General features: G+C 35.6%; 1 protein-coding gene across 1 annotated transcript; it reads right to left on the minus strand.

Annotated features, from left to right (window-relative positions):
- LOC143590838 (uncharacterized) lies at positions 1 to 10,450 on the minus strand. The gene is made up of 11 exons (XM_077071197.1): positions 10,370 to 10,450; positions 10,088 to 10,297; positions 9,194 to 9,289; positions 8,372 to 8,460; positions 8,130 to 8,258; positions 7,932 to 8,046; positions 7,406 to 7,490; positions 1,615 to 1,724; positions 1,360 to 1,511; positions 979 to 1,075; positions 1 to 415 (listed from the first exon to the last, which is right to left on the minus strand). The coding sequence occupies exons 1-11, from the start codon at positions 10,448 to 10,450 to the stop codon at positions 122 to 124; spliced, it is 1,458 nt and encodes a 485-aa protein (XP_076927312.1). The 3' UTR covers positions 1 to 121.
- Positions 10,451 to 18,780: the final 8,330 nt, after the last annotated feature.

The following is an 18,780-nucleotide window of genomic DNA, read 5'->3' on the forward strand; positions in this document are numbered from 1 at the left end:
ATGAAGATGATTACTTAAAATATACTAACATCCATCATATGATTATAACACACCAAAATTTAGATGCTTCCAATTCAAACAGAAACAAAAGAACATGAAAGCATATGATGATTAAACCGTTTTAAGTCCTGAAAACAAAGAGCATAACTCCTACTAAAATAGATAGAATAAGAACCAACAGTGCAGCAATGATGCTAACATTACTCGATTTGTCTAACTGCCTCTCAGAAACCGAACCTTTGTCATCACTGCGGTCGTTTGACGATGATGTTTTGAGTTCTGGGATCAATGGTATTAATGTTTCCCAAAAGGAATTAGAGGACAATGTTATAGATTCTCCTTCTGGTTCCAAAATCATTGATGTGTCGGTTGGAGCTTCCATCGACATTAATTCTACACAATGGTCTTTAAGAACCTAGAAAACATTATTTGACAAATATCAAAATTAATATCATCTTAAAGTTTTCCTGCAACTAAAAGGTTATAAAATGATTATCCATTTTCATAGCATTTAAAATTATTGAAGTGCAATATAGGATTACAAAAAAAATAATCTAATAGTTCTTAACATAGCAATTTAAGAGGTTTTTCGCATCATAAATTTTGATGGCTTTCAATCTGTTTGACCCTTTCAACCCAGTTAAATCCTTTTAACTTAAGTTACTCATTAGAGATTGAACATAACCCAAATCGATCCGTTTACAGGTAAACAGGTCAAATTGTCGCCTCTACTTCTAATCACCGTGCTCTGGTTTTTCGGTGTAAATCATCATTCTTGTAAAAATGTCAAAAAAGATCACTCATTTTTCAAGAATGATGGTTTGTGGCAACAAAAAGTCAAGTACAATGGTTTAGAAAGACGATTATTACTCTTTAATATACGGAATAATCAATAGATGCAAGTTCTAAATGATATACTTTAACATATACCAGTAACAGAGAATATGATAAATTTAGACGTATATAATAAATACGGACCTCAAGTGTTTCAGAAGGTTGTATGTAGTCACATATATATGTACCAGCCAACCAGGGAACAAAAACTCTCCGAGGGAAAGAAAGACTGCATCGTTCTCTGTTAACAAAATAATCAAAACATCTTTTAAGTGGTTTAATCATCATATCATGTCAATGAAACAAAATATGAATACAAAGCAATACCATCTCAATATAAATCTATAATTTAAAAGAAAAGGAGTTTTTACACACTACATATACACTGTAGTTAACTTCGGACACATTTGGCCCATTTGGCAGTTAAAACGCAACAAAAATCAACCCATTCATAACCAATTACCTCTTCAATCCCATTAATAATGATCAATCAGTATATATTAGCATAACATACAGCTATCTGACCTTAATAACTGCAGCTGAAGCTGTGGAACAGGAAGCTGAGTTGAAACATCATTCACCGATTCCCCACTACCGTCTGCAACTGAATCCATTTGACCATCGGCCTCGTCACATATGGCATCCAATCTGCTGTGTAGGCTTGAAATAATATCTCCCTAAACAAAAACATAAAAATAAATGAAAACAAAAAACAGTTTAAAAAAAGCAAATAAGTTAAAGTAGACCAACAGATTGAAAATGAAACTTGTGGGCCCATACCTTTATATCAGCCAAAGCTTGTGAAATTGGTTCTTTGGAATTCGAGTATGCATAAGAACAGATCAAGCCACTAAATACCAGAATACCAACAACCTCATTTTCACTGTATGCTTAAGAAGACAACAGTTACATGTTAGAACAATGGTAGAGACGTGTTGAGTTCGGTTGACTTCCAAACGACCTTTTTGACCACTACATAAAGATATAGATTTAAGGGTAGGATCCTAAGAATCACTTGCGGTGCTTGCGGTGATAATGTATATATGTGTGAACCCTCGGGTGGGCAAAAGTAAAATTGCACTAATTTTGACGTTATTTTACTAATCTCGTGAAAATAACGTTAAAAGTGGCGGAAGGTTAATCAGGCATCATGTGGTGGCGTTGATAGCCGAAAGACAAGGGCACATGCACCGATCAGCCGGTGTCCCGATGATTGAGTGCTATGTGCCTTATGTCCAAGGCTTGATGCAAAACTACTATCGAGCCGGGGGTCTCACCGGAAGCAGCCTCTCTATCCCTATGGGATAGAGGTAAGGCTGTCTACATCTTACCCTCCTCAGACCCTACCATAGCATTGCTATTGGTGGGATATACTGAGTACGATGATGATGATGATGATGATGATGATGATCCTAAGAATCACTTGAAAACTGAAAACCATGAGAACCATTGTGACCACTCATTTCTCTTTAAGAAATTTTTTTTTCCTTTTCTCTCACAAAGAACGGGACTTTTTCGAGGTTTTTTTTATTTGTACACATATGTACATTATTAGCATTTCTCTCCAGTTAAATAAATTGTACACATGTACATGATCATTTTGCTCTCCAGTACATAATGTACATATTTGTATATTATCATTTCTCTTAATTGTACTTATAAGTATAATACTTATTTTTCAATTATAAACATGTATGTGCATTAACTAATCCATGTTCAGAAACATAAATTTCTTCTACGTACATAAATGCAAAAAAAAAAAAAAAAAAAGCAGAATAAGGTTGTTAAAAAACGCACGCTAGAAAATGAGTGGATCACATGGTTCTCAATTTCAAATTGGTTCTTACACGATCCTAATCCGCCTTGAATATTATGCAAGTAATATTCTTGTTAATGATAATTAATATCCAGGCCCTTGCATGTAAGTATAGGTCCTTGCATGTAAAGTAGGCCTTGTATGTAATTAGTATTTTATTTGTAGACCCCTCTCCATCCATATATATGGAGGGCTTATCTCTTGTAATGACACACACTTTTAATATAATCAAATACCATTTATTTACATGGTATCAGTACAAACCCGAATCCCCTCATGTTCTGAATCCGTTTTCAGGTAACAAACTCCTGTTCCAGATCTGCTTCGGTCATCTTTGAGTTCGGTTCTTTATAACCAGCTGCCGAGTCACAAAATCCTTTTTCGGCTCACCGTTGCATCTCACCACCCACGCCATCTTTCTCGGAATCCTTCAATCTATATACCCTGAAAATTTCGGGCCCAACTGACGTCGGACGCGCCGCCACTTGCCGCCGAACCGCCGTCACGCGCCGACGGAGATATCCAGATCTGCTCCTTTTTCCGGCAAGTGAAGACTCACCCCGGAACCGTTGTGATAGCCATCCTGCTCCAGTCACGGGGATACCTACCTATCCTGTCCTTGCCGTCGTCTTCGCCGTCTTCCACCTCCAGCCCCTGCCGGAATCCGTCTCCGGCCACTAGCTGCACCTGTTTCTTATTCCAACAGTTTCCAGTCACCTTTTTGACCCGTTGTTTCGCTGGTGTAATATTCCAACCAATGTATTGCTATTGGACTTTTGATTTGGTGATATTTTCCATTCTCCACCAGTGTCGGGTTTGACCAGAAATAAAGTCAACCGACCAGACCTGTCTCTCGTACCTTTATTTCTAGTTCTTGATTCCGTTCACATCCACCTCAACCTCGTTCCTGTTTCAACTAGTCTTGCTTGGTTACTTGTATTATCATGGGAGACAACACAAACATGTATACATTTACTAAAGAGAAAATGTGATCTGATTAGACGTTTTCTTGCCTCTTAGTTACCTTATCCTCAAACCAACTCGGCACATACGGGTAAGTTTTCTATCCTCGACTCTTCGTGGGTAATCGATTCTAGAGCCACACATCACATGACTGGGAATTGAGGTATTTTATCTAGCTTGCATCATGTTTCTCATGCACCAGTTTGTCTTGCCGATGGATCTTCAAGCCCCGTTCATGGCATAGGATCCATCAGTAACTCGAAAAACCTAAACATGTCTTCTATCCTTTTCATTCCTAAATTTCCTACAAACCTTTGTTCCGTTAGATTACCAAACAAAACAATTGTTCTGTAACCTTTTACCCAACTCACTGTCTTTCGGGAACTAGGAACAAACCGGGTAATTGGTACCGGTTTTGAATCAGGAGGTCTCTACCGTATGTCACCACTATCACACCCTACAGCAAACTTATGTGATTCCGTTGTTAGGGAGACTCACTGTCGGTTAGGCCATCCCTCTATAACAGTTCTAAGGCAAATGAGACCAGATATTTCTATTCCTAATGATTTTCATTGTCAGTCATGTGAGCTTGGTAAACATAAACGGCGTTCTTATCCTCCAAAAGTGTCGAAACGCACTGATTTGATATTTGAACTCGTACATTATGACGTATGGGGTCCTTGTCGTGTTAAATCCTCATTGGGTCTTCAGTATTTCATCACTTTCATTGATTATTCTCGTGCTACTTAGGTTTATCTTTTGAAAACTCGTAGTGAAATTAATTCAATTTTTCGTGAGTTTCATTCTTACGTCAAAAATCAATTCAACTCATCCATTAAAACCCTACGCACTGATAATGCACCTGAATATTTCTCCAATGAACTTTCTACCTATTTGAAAACACATGGCATTGTTCACGGGTCTTCCTACCCGTACACATCTCAACAAAATGGCGTTGCCGAACGCAAAAATCGCCATTTATTGGATATCACGCGCACACTCATGTTTCAGTCTCATGTTCCTCATGTTCCTGATAGATTTTGGGGACGCTATTCTTACGGCTTGTTATCTGATAAATCGTATGCCCTCATCTGTCCTCGGTCAAACTCCGTTTTCTATTTTGTTTTCTAAAGGAACCCCCTTTCCACTCACACCTAAGATTTTTGGTTGTGTAACATATGTCCATGATCATCGTCCAAGCATTAGTAAACTTGCTCCTCGAGCCATTCGTTGTGTCTTCCTTGGTTATTCACATGTTCAGAAAGGGTATCGGTGTTATAGCCCTTCTCTTCAACAATACTTTACCAGTGCTAACGTCACCTTTCATGAGTCATGTCCTTACTTTCTCGAGTCCACCACTTCAGTTCATGATTTGTTTCTGATCCTGATATACCCGAATCACACATTATCCCCACCTTTCCTGTCTGTTGTTCCATCTGCCCCTCCTGTCTCGGACGACACTGCTCCAGTTCCTGCATCTCCCGTATCAGTTCCCCCTACCCATCCGGTTTCCGGCACCACAGCTCCGGTCCCTACTCCCACGGGTCCACCAACAGAACCTCCACCCTTACTTTTCACATATAGTCGTCAACGTCACAATCACTCATCGCAGCCTCTTGATTCATATATCCTCAATTCCACCACCCGCTTCTGAGTCCAACACCCCATCCCCTACTTTCGAACCCACTTCATCGCCTGATCTTTATGATCCTCCCGGTGCCCCATTTCCCGATATACCTATCGCCTTTCACAAAGAGCCACGTCATTGCACCCGTTACCAGATTCAGGATTACGTTGCATACTCTCACCTTTCCTCTGAGTCCCGTGCCTATACCACCACCCTTGATTCCTATCCGATTCCCAGGAATGTGACGGAAGCCCTAACTCACCCAGGATGGAGACAGGCTATGGAAGACGAGATCGGGGCTCTCAGAGCCAATCATACATGGGATCTTGCAACACTTTCTCATGGAAAACGTGTTGTTGGTTGTCCTTGGGTGTTCACGTTTAAATTACACCCGGATGGTTCGTTACATCGCCTGAAAGCCCGATTGGTTGCTAAGGGTTATTCTCAAGCCTATGGCATTGACTATGACGAAACCTTCTCCCCAGTTGCCAAAATGCCGTCTGTGCGCATCTATATTGCCCTCGCCGCCATTAATCATTGGCCGCTCCATCAGCTTGATGTCAAGAACGCCTTTCTCAATGGGGTTCTTGAGGAGGAGGTGTATATGGAGCAACCACCTGGGTTCATTGTCGAGAAGGAGGCCTCGAAAGTTTGCAGGTTACGCCGTTCTTTATATAGTCTCCTAGTGCATGGTTTGGCCATTTTTCTAGTGCTATGGGAGAGTTTGGGATGATCCGTAGCGCATATGATCACTCCGTATTCTTTAGGCACCAGAACGGCCGAAGGATTATTGTTGTGGTTTATGTGGATGACATTATCATTACAGGAGATGATGAGGTTGGGATTACCGAACTTAAACAATTCTTTCAGTCCCAGCTTTAGATTAGCGACTTAGGTCGACTTCGATACTTCCTCGGCATAGAAGTATCTCGTTCTCCGCAAGGAATACTTCTCTCATAACGGAAGTATGTTCTTGATATGTTGACTGAGTGTGGTTTACTAGGTTGCAAGCCCACTGAAACCCCAATGCTTCCAACTGGGAAGCTCCTTCCAAAGGACGGAAGTCCAATGAAGGATCCTGAGCGATACAGACGATTGGTTGGGAAAATTAATTATTTAACGGTCACACGACCGGATATTTCCTTTGCTGTTAGTGTCCTAAGTCAGTTCATGGCCACGTCATACACTGGACATTGGGCTGCTGCTCTTCATGTCTTGAGGTACCTTAAAACCACACCAGGTTAGGGAATCTTATATTCTGATCAGGGTCACTGTCGTGTGGGTGCTTTTACATAGGATGCAGATGGTCGGATATCTGGATTTTCTGATGCTGATTGGGCAGGTTGTCCGATCTCACGACGATCTACCACTGGCTATTGTGTATTTGTTGGAGGAAATCTTGTATCTTGGAAAAGTAAGAAGCAGCACACGGTATCCAGATCTAGTGCTGAATCAGAGTATAGAGCCATGGCAGATGTAACATCAGAGATGATATGGGTTCGTCGACTTCTCATAGAATTCGGGGTTATTTCCAGATGACTTGTTGCGATTATACTGTGATAGTCAATCAGCTATACATATAGCCAAGAATCAAGTATTTCATGAAAGAACGAAACATATTGAGGTTGATTGTCATCTAATAAGAGATCGAATAGTTGGCACTTAAAAGGATCCACCATCCATTCAGCCGATTCACGTGAAGACTGATTTTCAGCTTGCAAATATTCTCACCAAACCTCTTCGGAAAGTTCAAATCGATTTTATTTGTAGCAAGTTAGGCATGATTAACATCTATGCTCCAACTTGAGGAGGAGTGTTAATGATAATTAATATCCAGGCCCTTGCATGTAACCTATATTTATGTATAGGTCCTTGCATATAAAGTAGGCCTTGTATGTAATTAGTATTTTATTTGTAGACCCCTCTCCATCCCTATATATAGAGGGCTTATCTCTTGTAATGACACACAGTTTTAATATAATCAAATACCATTTCCATTTGTTTACAATTCTAAAAGCTAGAATACAACAAGTGAGGAGGTAATGAGGTATGCAATAAATACGCATTGGTTGATTTTATAACACATGGCCCATCAGCCCATATGGTAGCAACCCAAATATAAGTAATTCACGGAAATAGTAGTGTCATTTGGTAAAGTTAGATACCTTGTAAAGATGTATGTTGCGTGAAAGGGATAAGAAATTCAACTTCATGCACACCATCGGATATGTATTGCTCATCCACATTCACCTAAATATAGTTGACAAAGAAAATTTTTAAAACTTTTTAGAGTTGAGTTTGTGTCGCACATTAAAAGTCTACAGTCTGAAATAAATGCACATGCTTTGCACACATATATACATGTGTGTGTGCGCGAGTCACGTATTTGTAATAAAAATTATACCAAATAATAAATTTGACAATCACATAACAATTACTTGGTAAGAAATCCATTGCCATGAGAATCTATCATGTTTCAATTTTCAAATCAGTATCAAAAAAAGCTATTGCATTTTATGAATCTTATGTCATAATATCAGCCATGTTTATCAAGATCTATTGAGTAGTCACATTCTTTCTGGTTAACGATTGTTGGGCCGAACACGAAAGCTTAAAATTTGGCGTAAAAATGTATTATGCATAACTGCAAAAATAAGCATATATCTTCTTCTATTGCTAAACAAAGCATACCAATTTTCCATCAATTAAAGCCTTTGCCTTTTTAAGTTCTTCAGCATGACTCGATATTATGTCATGAACAATTCCAGCAAAAGTTTTTGAAACACTCTGACGAAATATCAGGAACCTAAAAACAGGCAATTTTTATCAAACCCCAATAAAGAAAACTTGTTCAACAAATAATGAAATATCAGTAATATGTAAAGTTACCTTATATCAAAATTGTAAACGCATTTAAACTTCTGAAGGGAAGATAAAACTCTCCCCATTTTAAAATCACAAGGGCGTAAGCTGCTTGAAGTTATATTTGAAGACAATGAGCAGTTTTTACATGTCCATCTAAGCCAAGATTATACAATACCATGTTAATACAAAAAGTTAATACAAGAAAAAAGAACAGTGTCATTAAGAAAGTAGTTAACAGATTATGTATAAATTATAAAACCAACTACCTTCTTGGACTATAGCTTATGTGAATAAGCAGTCTCTCATCCCAAACAATCTCTCTTATTGGCGCCGCATCTGCAACCCCTTTTACAGTCTACAAGAGCAATTACATCTCATTAGTAGAAGTGGTGTAAACGAATATGAGTGCCAATTCCGGCCAAATATGTACACAAACTATTGCAAAAATTACCAGAATAGTCATCTTGGCAAAAGAATTTTTAAAAATAGTCATCTGAACCAATCAGAGTGTATAACATCAGCCAAGTCGGCTAAGGCTTAGCCTCGGCTTTTTGGCATGGAAAACCATGAAATGTACCCTCTGCTGTTCACTCAGAGAGCAACACATGTCCACTTGTAGGCTAAATTAGCTTACCAGTCCACACCTCATTAGCCCACACTACCACGAGTGGACACGTGTAAGCTTAGCCTACACTTCAAATTCAGTAGGCTAGATATCTGAAAGCGTAGGCGTGTTTTTTGGTATGCTAATTTAGCCTACCGATTCACGTGGAAGTGTGGGCTTATGAAGCGGATTGGTAGGCTAAATTAGCCTACAACTGGAAATTTACCACTCATCAAAATTTAAAAGGGTACTTTTCATGGGTGTCAGTGTTAAAAAGCGCATGCAGGCTAAGCCTTAGTTGATGTGGCATGCTCTGAAATTCTGAATTATTTAAAATGTGAATGTCCATCGACTATGAAATTGTAGGCTAATTTTGGGCTTCCCTAAATTATAAATGCACATGCATACAGCATCTGGACAACTGCAAAGAAAACGGACACAGTATATTTATGAATAAGATGAAAAGGTAGAATGAAATGTAAACCTGGCAAAGCACTAAAGTTGAATTCTTGAACAAGGTTTCATTGGCCCATATGTAAACACCAACTACCTTCATACCACCAACTAGCATTCTTGAGACCTGTTTACCATTTCAGAGTATACTCAGATTCAGATTACTGAAATTTCATAAATATTATGCACGACCATATTGGTTTTAAAATGTGTACATCACAATCACATTATGCGTGATGCACTGCGATTCCATGGCGCGAGGATCATGCACTCTTAAATCGCATAATGCGCAATGATCACATTTCTGAGTTAAAGGGTATGTTTGGTAAAACTAGCTGGTAGCTGTAGCTTTTTAGATATATTTAGATGTTTGGCAGAGTAGCTGGAGCTTTAATAAAATGTATAAAATGACCAAAATGGGCATAACTAAAAATAATAATATTAAATGTACTTATTATTTAAGTAATTAAAATACTAAAAGCTTGTAGCTTTTTCTAAACGCTACTAGTAGGAGCTTCAAGCTTTAAGCTTTTTCTCATGACCTAAAAGTTTCAAGCTCCTTGAACCAAACAAGGTTTTTAATTGGGTATGAGCTTTTCTTAAAAGCTTGAAGCTTGAAGCCCTTAAAGCTCCTTGCCAAAAATACCCAAAGTCAATTTATGCATACATTACTTGTACCTTAGTACACCTAAGAGTTAAAAGACTTTATAGCTTTGTTTTTGATAACTTTTTTTTTAATCTCTTACTTTAAGTGTTTAAAAGTTAGCAAGCGCCTCGTGCTTTACGCGTCACACATCCACTTTCAGGATCAAAACGCATCAGAGCGCATCGAGCATTTTAAAACCGAGACGCCCATTCAATACATAACCAATTTATGCATACATTACTAATTTTATTCAAATTCTTTAACAGTACAAAACCGAACCTGCCGAGCATGTTCCGCGGCCCATTCCTTATCAATCGCCAACACCGGCGCAGCATTCGATTTGGACTTGGACCCGCCTTTCTTCTTATCTTCTTTACTTTCAACAATCCAGGAGGCGGGTTCTCCGGCGTCGTTTAGGGGAGTGGGGACTAAATCAAAGACAAAGGCTCTATCGGAATTGGCACTTAGGTTCCCAATTACTAAGCCTACCTGTTGGAATGAATAATTGGTATAATAATAAACAACGAGGTGTGTGTGTGTGTGAGTGTGTGTTAGGGTTACCTGGGAGGATATAGGGGTCTGACCGAGGCGGTGTTCGATGGATGTGAGGTGGGTTTCTTCTCCGATCACTGTTTTCACCATGCTTTGCTTCTTTGATTCAAGTCAAATGATGATGGTTCATAAGGGATCCGGTTGGGGGTTTTATGGGTCAACTTCGGGTTCTCTGATTTTGAATTTTTTGATACTTAGCGGTTGCCCGAAAATGCAGCGGGAAACACATACTTTGGTATTCATGTAACAAGTTTATGGATGTTCGTTGTTTGATTTAAAACCGTAAAACCGTTCAAGCTGGTCAATGGCTTGATTTCACGGTTGATTTTTTTCATTAACTTTTGGCCGGTCGTTTTCGGTTTTCGACGAAAACCCATTGCTAACGGTTATGCCCACGGTTTAAGTTTGGCCTTCATACTTTTTGTGAAGCTGTTACAAATTCGTACAACATTAATTTGAGTTGATTTTGTTGCTTTGTTTTCGTAATGTGAGTTGTATGAATGGAGGATTGAATTTGTACTTTCAGAATTTATAAACTAAAACAAAACATGGGTTGTACTTTAATGCATATTTATGTGTTTAAACAATTTATTTATTTATAGTTACATATTTGAATTGTACATTAATGCTTGTACATTATAAACCGTACCTCGGAATTGAATAAATTTTATATGGAAATGTCGACAAAAAAAAGTACGATGCATCGGTAAGCTCTGTTTTTCCTTAAACGTAATATATTTAGGGATGTAGAAGAAAAATAAGAAAATATATAAACCTGGCAAATACATGAGTAAAGATGAGGGGTAAAAGTTGTAACAATTTCTTAAATTTACAAAAGGATAGTAAAGTTTAAGTGCCAATTTTGTAATTATTTTCTAACAAACTGAATTTACATATAATATATTTTGTAGTGGACAACTTTGCCCCTATGCTACATGCTTTATAGGGTGTACATAAAGTTTTGAATATTGTAAATTACTTAAAAACCGAGTGTCTTAATTTACCAAAGAGTGCTACATTATATATAGTATAGACGGATGGTCGTGCGATGCGGCAGGGAACGAAAATTCTAGTAATCATGTAAAAATTACGGATGTTCAAGGTTCGTTTGAAACCTTAAAAACGTTTAAACCAATCATCACTTTTGGTCAGTTGGTTTCAAAATGTTCAAACCATAGCAAACGGTTTGGTTTATACTGAAGATTGGCCATATAAAACCGGGCCGGTCGGTAAACTTATTATTGAAGCTCAATGTGTGAAACCAAATCATTTGTAACGATTCAGTTTGAATTTTCAACGATTCAGTTCAGTTTTCAATGAAAAAATATGAACCGACGGTTTGACTTATTGCTTAACTGAGAAGCTGTTAAAACCGAATTGTGAACACCCACACGTAACATCCTAATTTTAATTGGAATAAACTATAGCAATACCATACCCAAATTAAAGACAATAAAATGCCCATTTTTATGGTGTAATTTTCTTCAAAAATTATTAACAGATGAAAACGTTACGGCCGCTGGAAAATCGTTGGTGGGAAGTTGGTTAACAATTAAATTTAAAAGAAATACATTGGTAAAGATGAAGGTCCAAAGTCGTAACTATTTCTTAAATTTACAAAAGTTGAGGGGCTAATGTTGTAACTATTTATAGGCATATTTTTTAATAGACAAGTTTGCCCTTATCTTACATGTTATATAATGTGTGTATTATGCATTATAAGATGTAAATTACTTAAAAAGAGGTGTCTTAATTTGCCCATGACTTATTTATTATATATTTTTTGATATATGTTAGGATGTTTCGGATATCCGTTTTGAACACCTCTAAATTGCCTACGGGAATTAATGTTTCACATATAAAAAAGATTTAAATTATTACATTTTACATAGTTGGTATTTAGGCCTGTTATTTTTAATTGTAACTTGAAAATCGAAACCCTTTTGCTTAGTAGTAGGTCTTCCTCGGTCAAAATTAACTAAGAGACTCTTTCTCTGTAATAATATGAAAACTTAGAAATCATAAAAGAGCATAAGAAAACAAACTTATTTATTAAACGAAAAAGATAATAAAAAATAATACACTTTAAGAGCATTCTCATTTCACTCTCTATCTTCAAACCAAAAATTACACTAAAACTCACTTTATTTTCTCTCTTTATTTCAATTAAATAATATTTCTTATACCTTTTATCATTACCTTTTTTTCTTTCATTCACTCACAACAACTTTCAAAATATATTAAAAAATTATATGGGATGAACAGTAACTTTTCAAATATACAGAAAAATCACTACTTTTTCTAAAATATAAAAACTATTCACTCACAATACCCTGAATCACTCTCTAAATTATAAAAACACCTCTCACATAATATGAGGGGTTAGATGAGAATGCTCTAAAAGGTGGTAAGATAGGTTTAAATGTAAATTTGGAGGTAAATGGTAGGTTATAGTAATAATACTAAATATTAAAAAAAAACAAGGATTTACATAGCTAGACAAGTGGCACTCTTAACTACTTATTTACTATATATAGATATAGATATAGATATAAGGGAAGTTTAACGTACAATAATCGCTTAACGTACATTACGTACGCGAAATACGTTCAAGGTTAAAAACACTAAAACATTCAAGCCAAAATCTCAACCCTAAAACGTTCAAGATTAAAAAGTTTAAACGTTTACGCAAAAAACTTAAATGTTCAAGGTTAAAAGTTTAAATGTTCAGGAAAAAACTTAAACGCTCAGGCAAAAAAAAACTTTAAACGTTCAAGCCAAAATCTTAAACGTTCAAGGTTAAAACCCATCACTCAAAACTCAAAATTGATCTATTGAAGCTTCAAATTGATGATTAATTGGTTCAATTTCAAGGTTAACTGATCAATTAGGTTCAACAATTTCAATTTCAATTGGTCAATTTAATCAACTGACATGTGAACAACTCATGACGGAAGAAGATGGTGTTCATGACGGTACCGTCATTGGTCACGATAGTGGACAAATGGAATCGTTGGACGCTGCCGGATTGCTGAACGGTGATGGTGAAGGTGGACGGAATCGATGGGAGCAGCGGTGGACGAATACCGGCTCGTCGTTGTTGTTGCTTGCTATTCTGATTGGAGAACCCCAGATCGCTAATTGAAATCGATGTTCCACAGCCTCGCATATGTAATGTACGATAAAGGAGTATTGTATTGGATCCTTTATCTATAGATATATAATCTAAGTTTTACTGGGATTGGATTTGCCTTTCAAAAAGAATGGGATTGGATTGCCTTTCAAAAAGAGTGTGGCGTAGATTGTTGCCCGTTTACCTGACTCTTTATTTCCTTTTTATTTTCCATTAATATAACGTTTGGCTATTTTCATTTAAAAAACATTATAGGTTAAATAAAGTAATGGGTATGTATAGACTGAAGTATTTTTATATATTTGATGTATTAAAATTTGGTTGGTTATATGAAATTCTTTCTAGTTATATATATACTAGATTTTATCCCCCGTATTACGGGGGTTGTTTTACATTATTTGTTTTTAATATTTATATATGTATGTTTGGATTTTAATTTTATTTATTGAAAGAAAGTTAATAATTAATATACTTGAGATTTGATGATGAAATGGTTTCACAAATAAATGATATGTTATAATCCAGTTTAAAAGCTATCTGGGTTTGGTGATACCCATTACCCGTTTTGTTTTCTTTATTATAAAATTTTTTCTTAATTATAAATAATATCTTTTTTTTAAATAAAATAGGATATTAATTTTTAGTATATTCCTATTTTATAGGATTTTCATATCAAATATTTGATGGGATTATTTTTTAATATAATGAGATGTTATAACCCGTTTAAAAGCTATCTGGGTTTGGTGAGACCTTTACCCGTGAATTCGGGTCAAATGCGTGAGAAGCCTTCATTTACAAATAAAGTAATCTAATGCTTGAGAGAATGATTGTTTTACATTTTTTTTTTAATATTTATTTTTTGGATTTTAATTTTCTTTGTTGTAATAAAGTTAATAACGTACTTAGGGTTTGATGATGAAAGGGTTTCATAAATAAATGATATGTTATAACCCATTTAAAAGCTATCTGGATTTGGTGACCCATGACCCGCTTATGTTTTTTACTATAAAATTGTTTATTAATTATAAATAATATTTTTTTTCTTTTTAAATAAGATATTAAATTTTAGTATATTCCTATTTTGTAGGATTTTTATATCAAATAATTGGTAAGATTAATTTTTAATTTAATGAAATGTTATAACCCGTTTAAGAGCTATCTGGTTTTGGTAAGACCCATACCCATGAATTTGGGTTAAATCAATGAGAGACCTCCATTTAAAAATCAAGAAATCTGATGGCTTCCATAAAATGGGGGAGCGACCACATCGCGACACATAGGATTTTTGGGTTTTCATTTATATATATTATAGTATATATAGTAAAACGTTATTTCTTTGTGAACGAAGTTAAGACGACAACTTGACGACACTGATATAGGACTAGAGTGGTTCATTTACACACATAGATAGACTGTTTTTTATACCTACGCGTAAACTTGCGTCTACTGAAAATCAATCTAATTAGGCATCACATGTGATGGTATGAAAGGTGCCTATAAAATATAAATACATTTTTTTCTTCATTTAAAATAACACTTATACTTTCATTCATTAATACCATGTCACGTGTATGGGTTCGATGTTTATGCATTCTTATGTTGTTCTTGGGTCATCAGTGTGTGTTCTTGTCTTCTATTTTATCACGTTAGTTTTACCACGTAAATTTCCAGTGGGTATTAATTTAAAGGAATATTGGTTTTAAATAATCCCAACTATGGCCTATTGGTAAATATCAGTCCTAACTTTACACTTGCCTGCTGACCGTCCCAATTATTGATGTATTTGTTTTTAACGGGCCGCGACTAACGGATGTTAACTCCGTTAGTGATTTGCTGACGTGGACCTTCTTCTCTCGCCGGAAACTTGCCGGAAACCTGCAACTTTGCCTCCATTCTCCCTAATATCGTCACACCGTCTCCCTCCCTCTTCAAAAGACACCGGAAATGAGAAAATGAAGTAGATTTCATCTTCTTTCATGGTCAATCCCTATATACCAAACCCGATTTTATTTTCAAAAATTTGAAATCAATGTTACACGATTTACAAAATAAGCATGAGTCGAATGATGTGTCAATGACCTCGAATGGTGCACGATTGATGAGGGTGGACTTCACCGGAGACAACAACGGCGGCACGTCGGTTAGGTTTCGAATGAGGGGAAAAGAGAGAGATGGCATAACGATATTAGGGAGAATGGAGGCGAGTTGCAGGTTTCCGGCAAGTTTCCGTCCGGAGAAGGAGGTCCGCATCAGCAAATCACTAACGGAGTTAACATCCGTTAGTCGCGGCCCGTTAAAAACAAATACATCAATAGTTGGGACGGTCAGCAGGCAAGTGTAAAGTTGGGACTGATATTTACCAATAGGCCATGGTTGGAATTATTTAAAACCAATATTCCTAATTTAAATTGTAGGTGTAACTATGCAGGGCCGGCCCAACAGTAGTGTTGGGCCAAGCTAGGGCTTGAGGCCCCCAAGAAAATAAGGCCCCCATTTAAAATTAACTATTTTTATATATAGAGAAATGTCTACAAATAATGGTAATTGATAAAAGAGACAAAATTACATGCTGACCTAGTGGTTTCCTACAAGTTTTTTAACTTCTTAAATTAAAGCTTTTCCAACTCCCATCCAAGTTCTACTCTCACTCACTTAAGTTGTATTTTTTATTTTTGTTGATTCCCCATATCACTTCTTATTCATTTTGTTTTCATTTTTCCTTAGCAATCTACCTTGAATCTGTATTATATACATCACGACATCACGTTATTTTCTAATTGAAAATCCAAATATTATAATTTCATATATGAAACATGATAACCCCTCGGTATATTTTAAAATAAAAATTATAAATTCTAAAATTTACTTTCTATAACTCTTGGTAGGGACCTTGAAATTTTCTTTTGCTTTAGAACATTCTCAACCCATCCCCTAAAATTATGTGAGGAGGGTTTGTAAATTATAAGGTAGGGTTGTGAGTGTAAATTATAGGATGGAGAGAGAAAATGTAGTAATTTTCTATAAATTTGGGGAAAAGGTAGTGATTTTCTGTAAATTATAGGGTGGAGAGAAAAAACTGTAATGATAAAGGTATATAAAAAGTATTATTTAATTAAATAGAAGAGAGAAATATAGTGTTTTTTAGTGTAATTATAGAGATAGGAATGTAAAACAGGCTGGAAATACTTAGGCCACCAAATTAATTGGGCCGCGCTACTGTAACTATGGACATGATGGATATGAAACATTAGGACTCCAAAACCAAAAGTTTGTAAAGCATTTTGTGATGAGCATTTTGATGGTAGTGGCTTTTGTTATGGTGGTAACTCCTGCGCATTTGTTGAATCAACAAACAGTTAAAAGGTAACTAAAGATTTTATTAATTTGATGCTTTAAGTTGTTGGACCACCAGTACCTTTGTAAATAATAATTTCAGTGTCATCTTTTTTGTTCTAAAAAAAACAAACCCACCTCAAAATTTTCCAACTAAGGGTTTTTAAAATGTGTTTTATATAATAACTTATTGTTATTTATTTTTTAGATGTTCTTGATATCATCTACAAAAAATTAAATTATACACAGGTATTAAAAAACCAGTTTTGGAAAGAGGGTCTATAAATCAAATGTAATGTTCAACAAAAATGATACCATATACACCATTAATACAATTAAAAGATCACTAACTGATGCCTTGTTTCCGTATCCCTTTTGAGATGCTAATTGTTGTATTATCTTTTATTTGATTAACATCTTTGTCGGTAAACTCATTTAGGCGCGCGGGTCTAGTTAAGCTTGATAAGTAAAGGTCAATCAATCAAACTTATTTTTAGGCACACGCCTCGATTCTAGATTTTAACAAGTCGATCTCAAGTAGCTCCCAAGCGTCTAGGATTGTTTGCGCGTGCCCCAACTCTAAACACAAACTATATGAAAATGATTTAAAAAAAAAACAAAAAACAATATCCGCAAGAAATGTGGTAACACCCTTTAGCAAGTTCAACCAAATAATAAAATATGTATGTGGAAAGTTATAATCAACACTATGGAAGCAAAATTATCAAATACGCAAACGGTTTCGGCTTAGGTTTGAGTAGGACCCGAGAACACGTTTAGCTAACCGGGTCGTGCTCATGTCAACCCAACGGGTTCACGGGTTGAACAATTCAATCCATTTTTTGGTTTTAAAATGTGTTTTATATAATAACTTATTATTGGTTTTCTAGATATGTTATGCATAAATAGTAAATTGTTTTAGGCTTGCGAGCCTACTCGAGCTTGATGTAAAGGTCAATTAATCAAACTTATTTTTAAGCCCATGGTACATTTTCTTATTGATTTAGATAATCACAACTGTTGTTGTTGTTGTTGTTGTTATTATTATTATCTCCTGTTACAGAAATCAAATTAGATCAAAAAGGTTTGTAGGAAAAACGTAGCTTGATTAACCATGACAGGCATTTTGACCGTAATACTTCTTAGACAATTTTGCCCCTAAATTATTCCTTTTTTTTACTTAAACTAAAAGCATAAGATGTTATACTTTGTGCATCACTTATTATAAGTTAAAGTGTTCTTAAATTACTCTGCTTTAAGGGTTTTCATTTTTTTTAATATAGTAAGTACTGATAAATATAAAATTAGTTATATATAAGTAAAAATAATAAACAAATGATAAAAACAAGTCAAGCCAAACCAAGCTCAAGATAGTAATAAGAGGCTCAAAACAAGTCCACCTGAAGGATCTTAAGTGAAAAAAAATAACACCCGAGCATAGTTCTGCTTAAGCTCGATTTGTTATGCGTCTAATTCTATTAAATCATGTATGTGGTGTTAGCTTAGCTTGTGGTCATTTATATAATTATAATTGTAATAGTTATGGACGTGTGTTAAGAACTAAATATATGGTGTCGAATAATTATCACCAAACAACCATATCTAGTAAAAGATGGTAGGGCGTTCATTTATTATTAAATTAATTTAAAGAAAAGTAAACAAAACCTTGAAGAAAAATGTGTTTTGGTTAAATTATAGAGAAGACTCGAGTTTGAGTGCCCTAAGCACTCACTTGTTAGCTGTTAGATGAAGTAACCAAAAATAATTTTTTTACTGTAAAATTATATCTTTTTAACAAAGTTGTTCTTTATTTGAGATGAAGTGTCTTTTTACCAAACAAATTTTTAATTATAATTCAAATATAGCCAAGTTGGTTTCAAAGATAAGTGAATCTGAAAAGTAACCACATTCAACCCCTACCACCATCAAGAAAGAAAAATGCCTTGGATCAGTT

This window comes from Bidens hawaiensis, unplaced genomic scaffold, assembly GCF_021521415.1.
Source record: "Bidens hawaiensis isolate Kalapana, Puna unplaced genomic scaffold, B.hawaiensis_p1.1 tig00039015_1, whole genome shotgun sequence".
NCBI lineage: Eukaryota > Viridiplantae > Streptophyta > Magnoliopsida > Asterales > Asteraceae > Bidens > Bidens hawaiensis.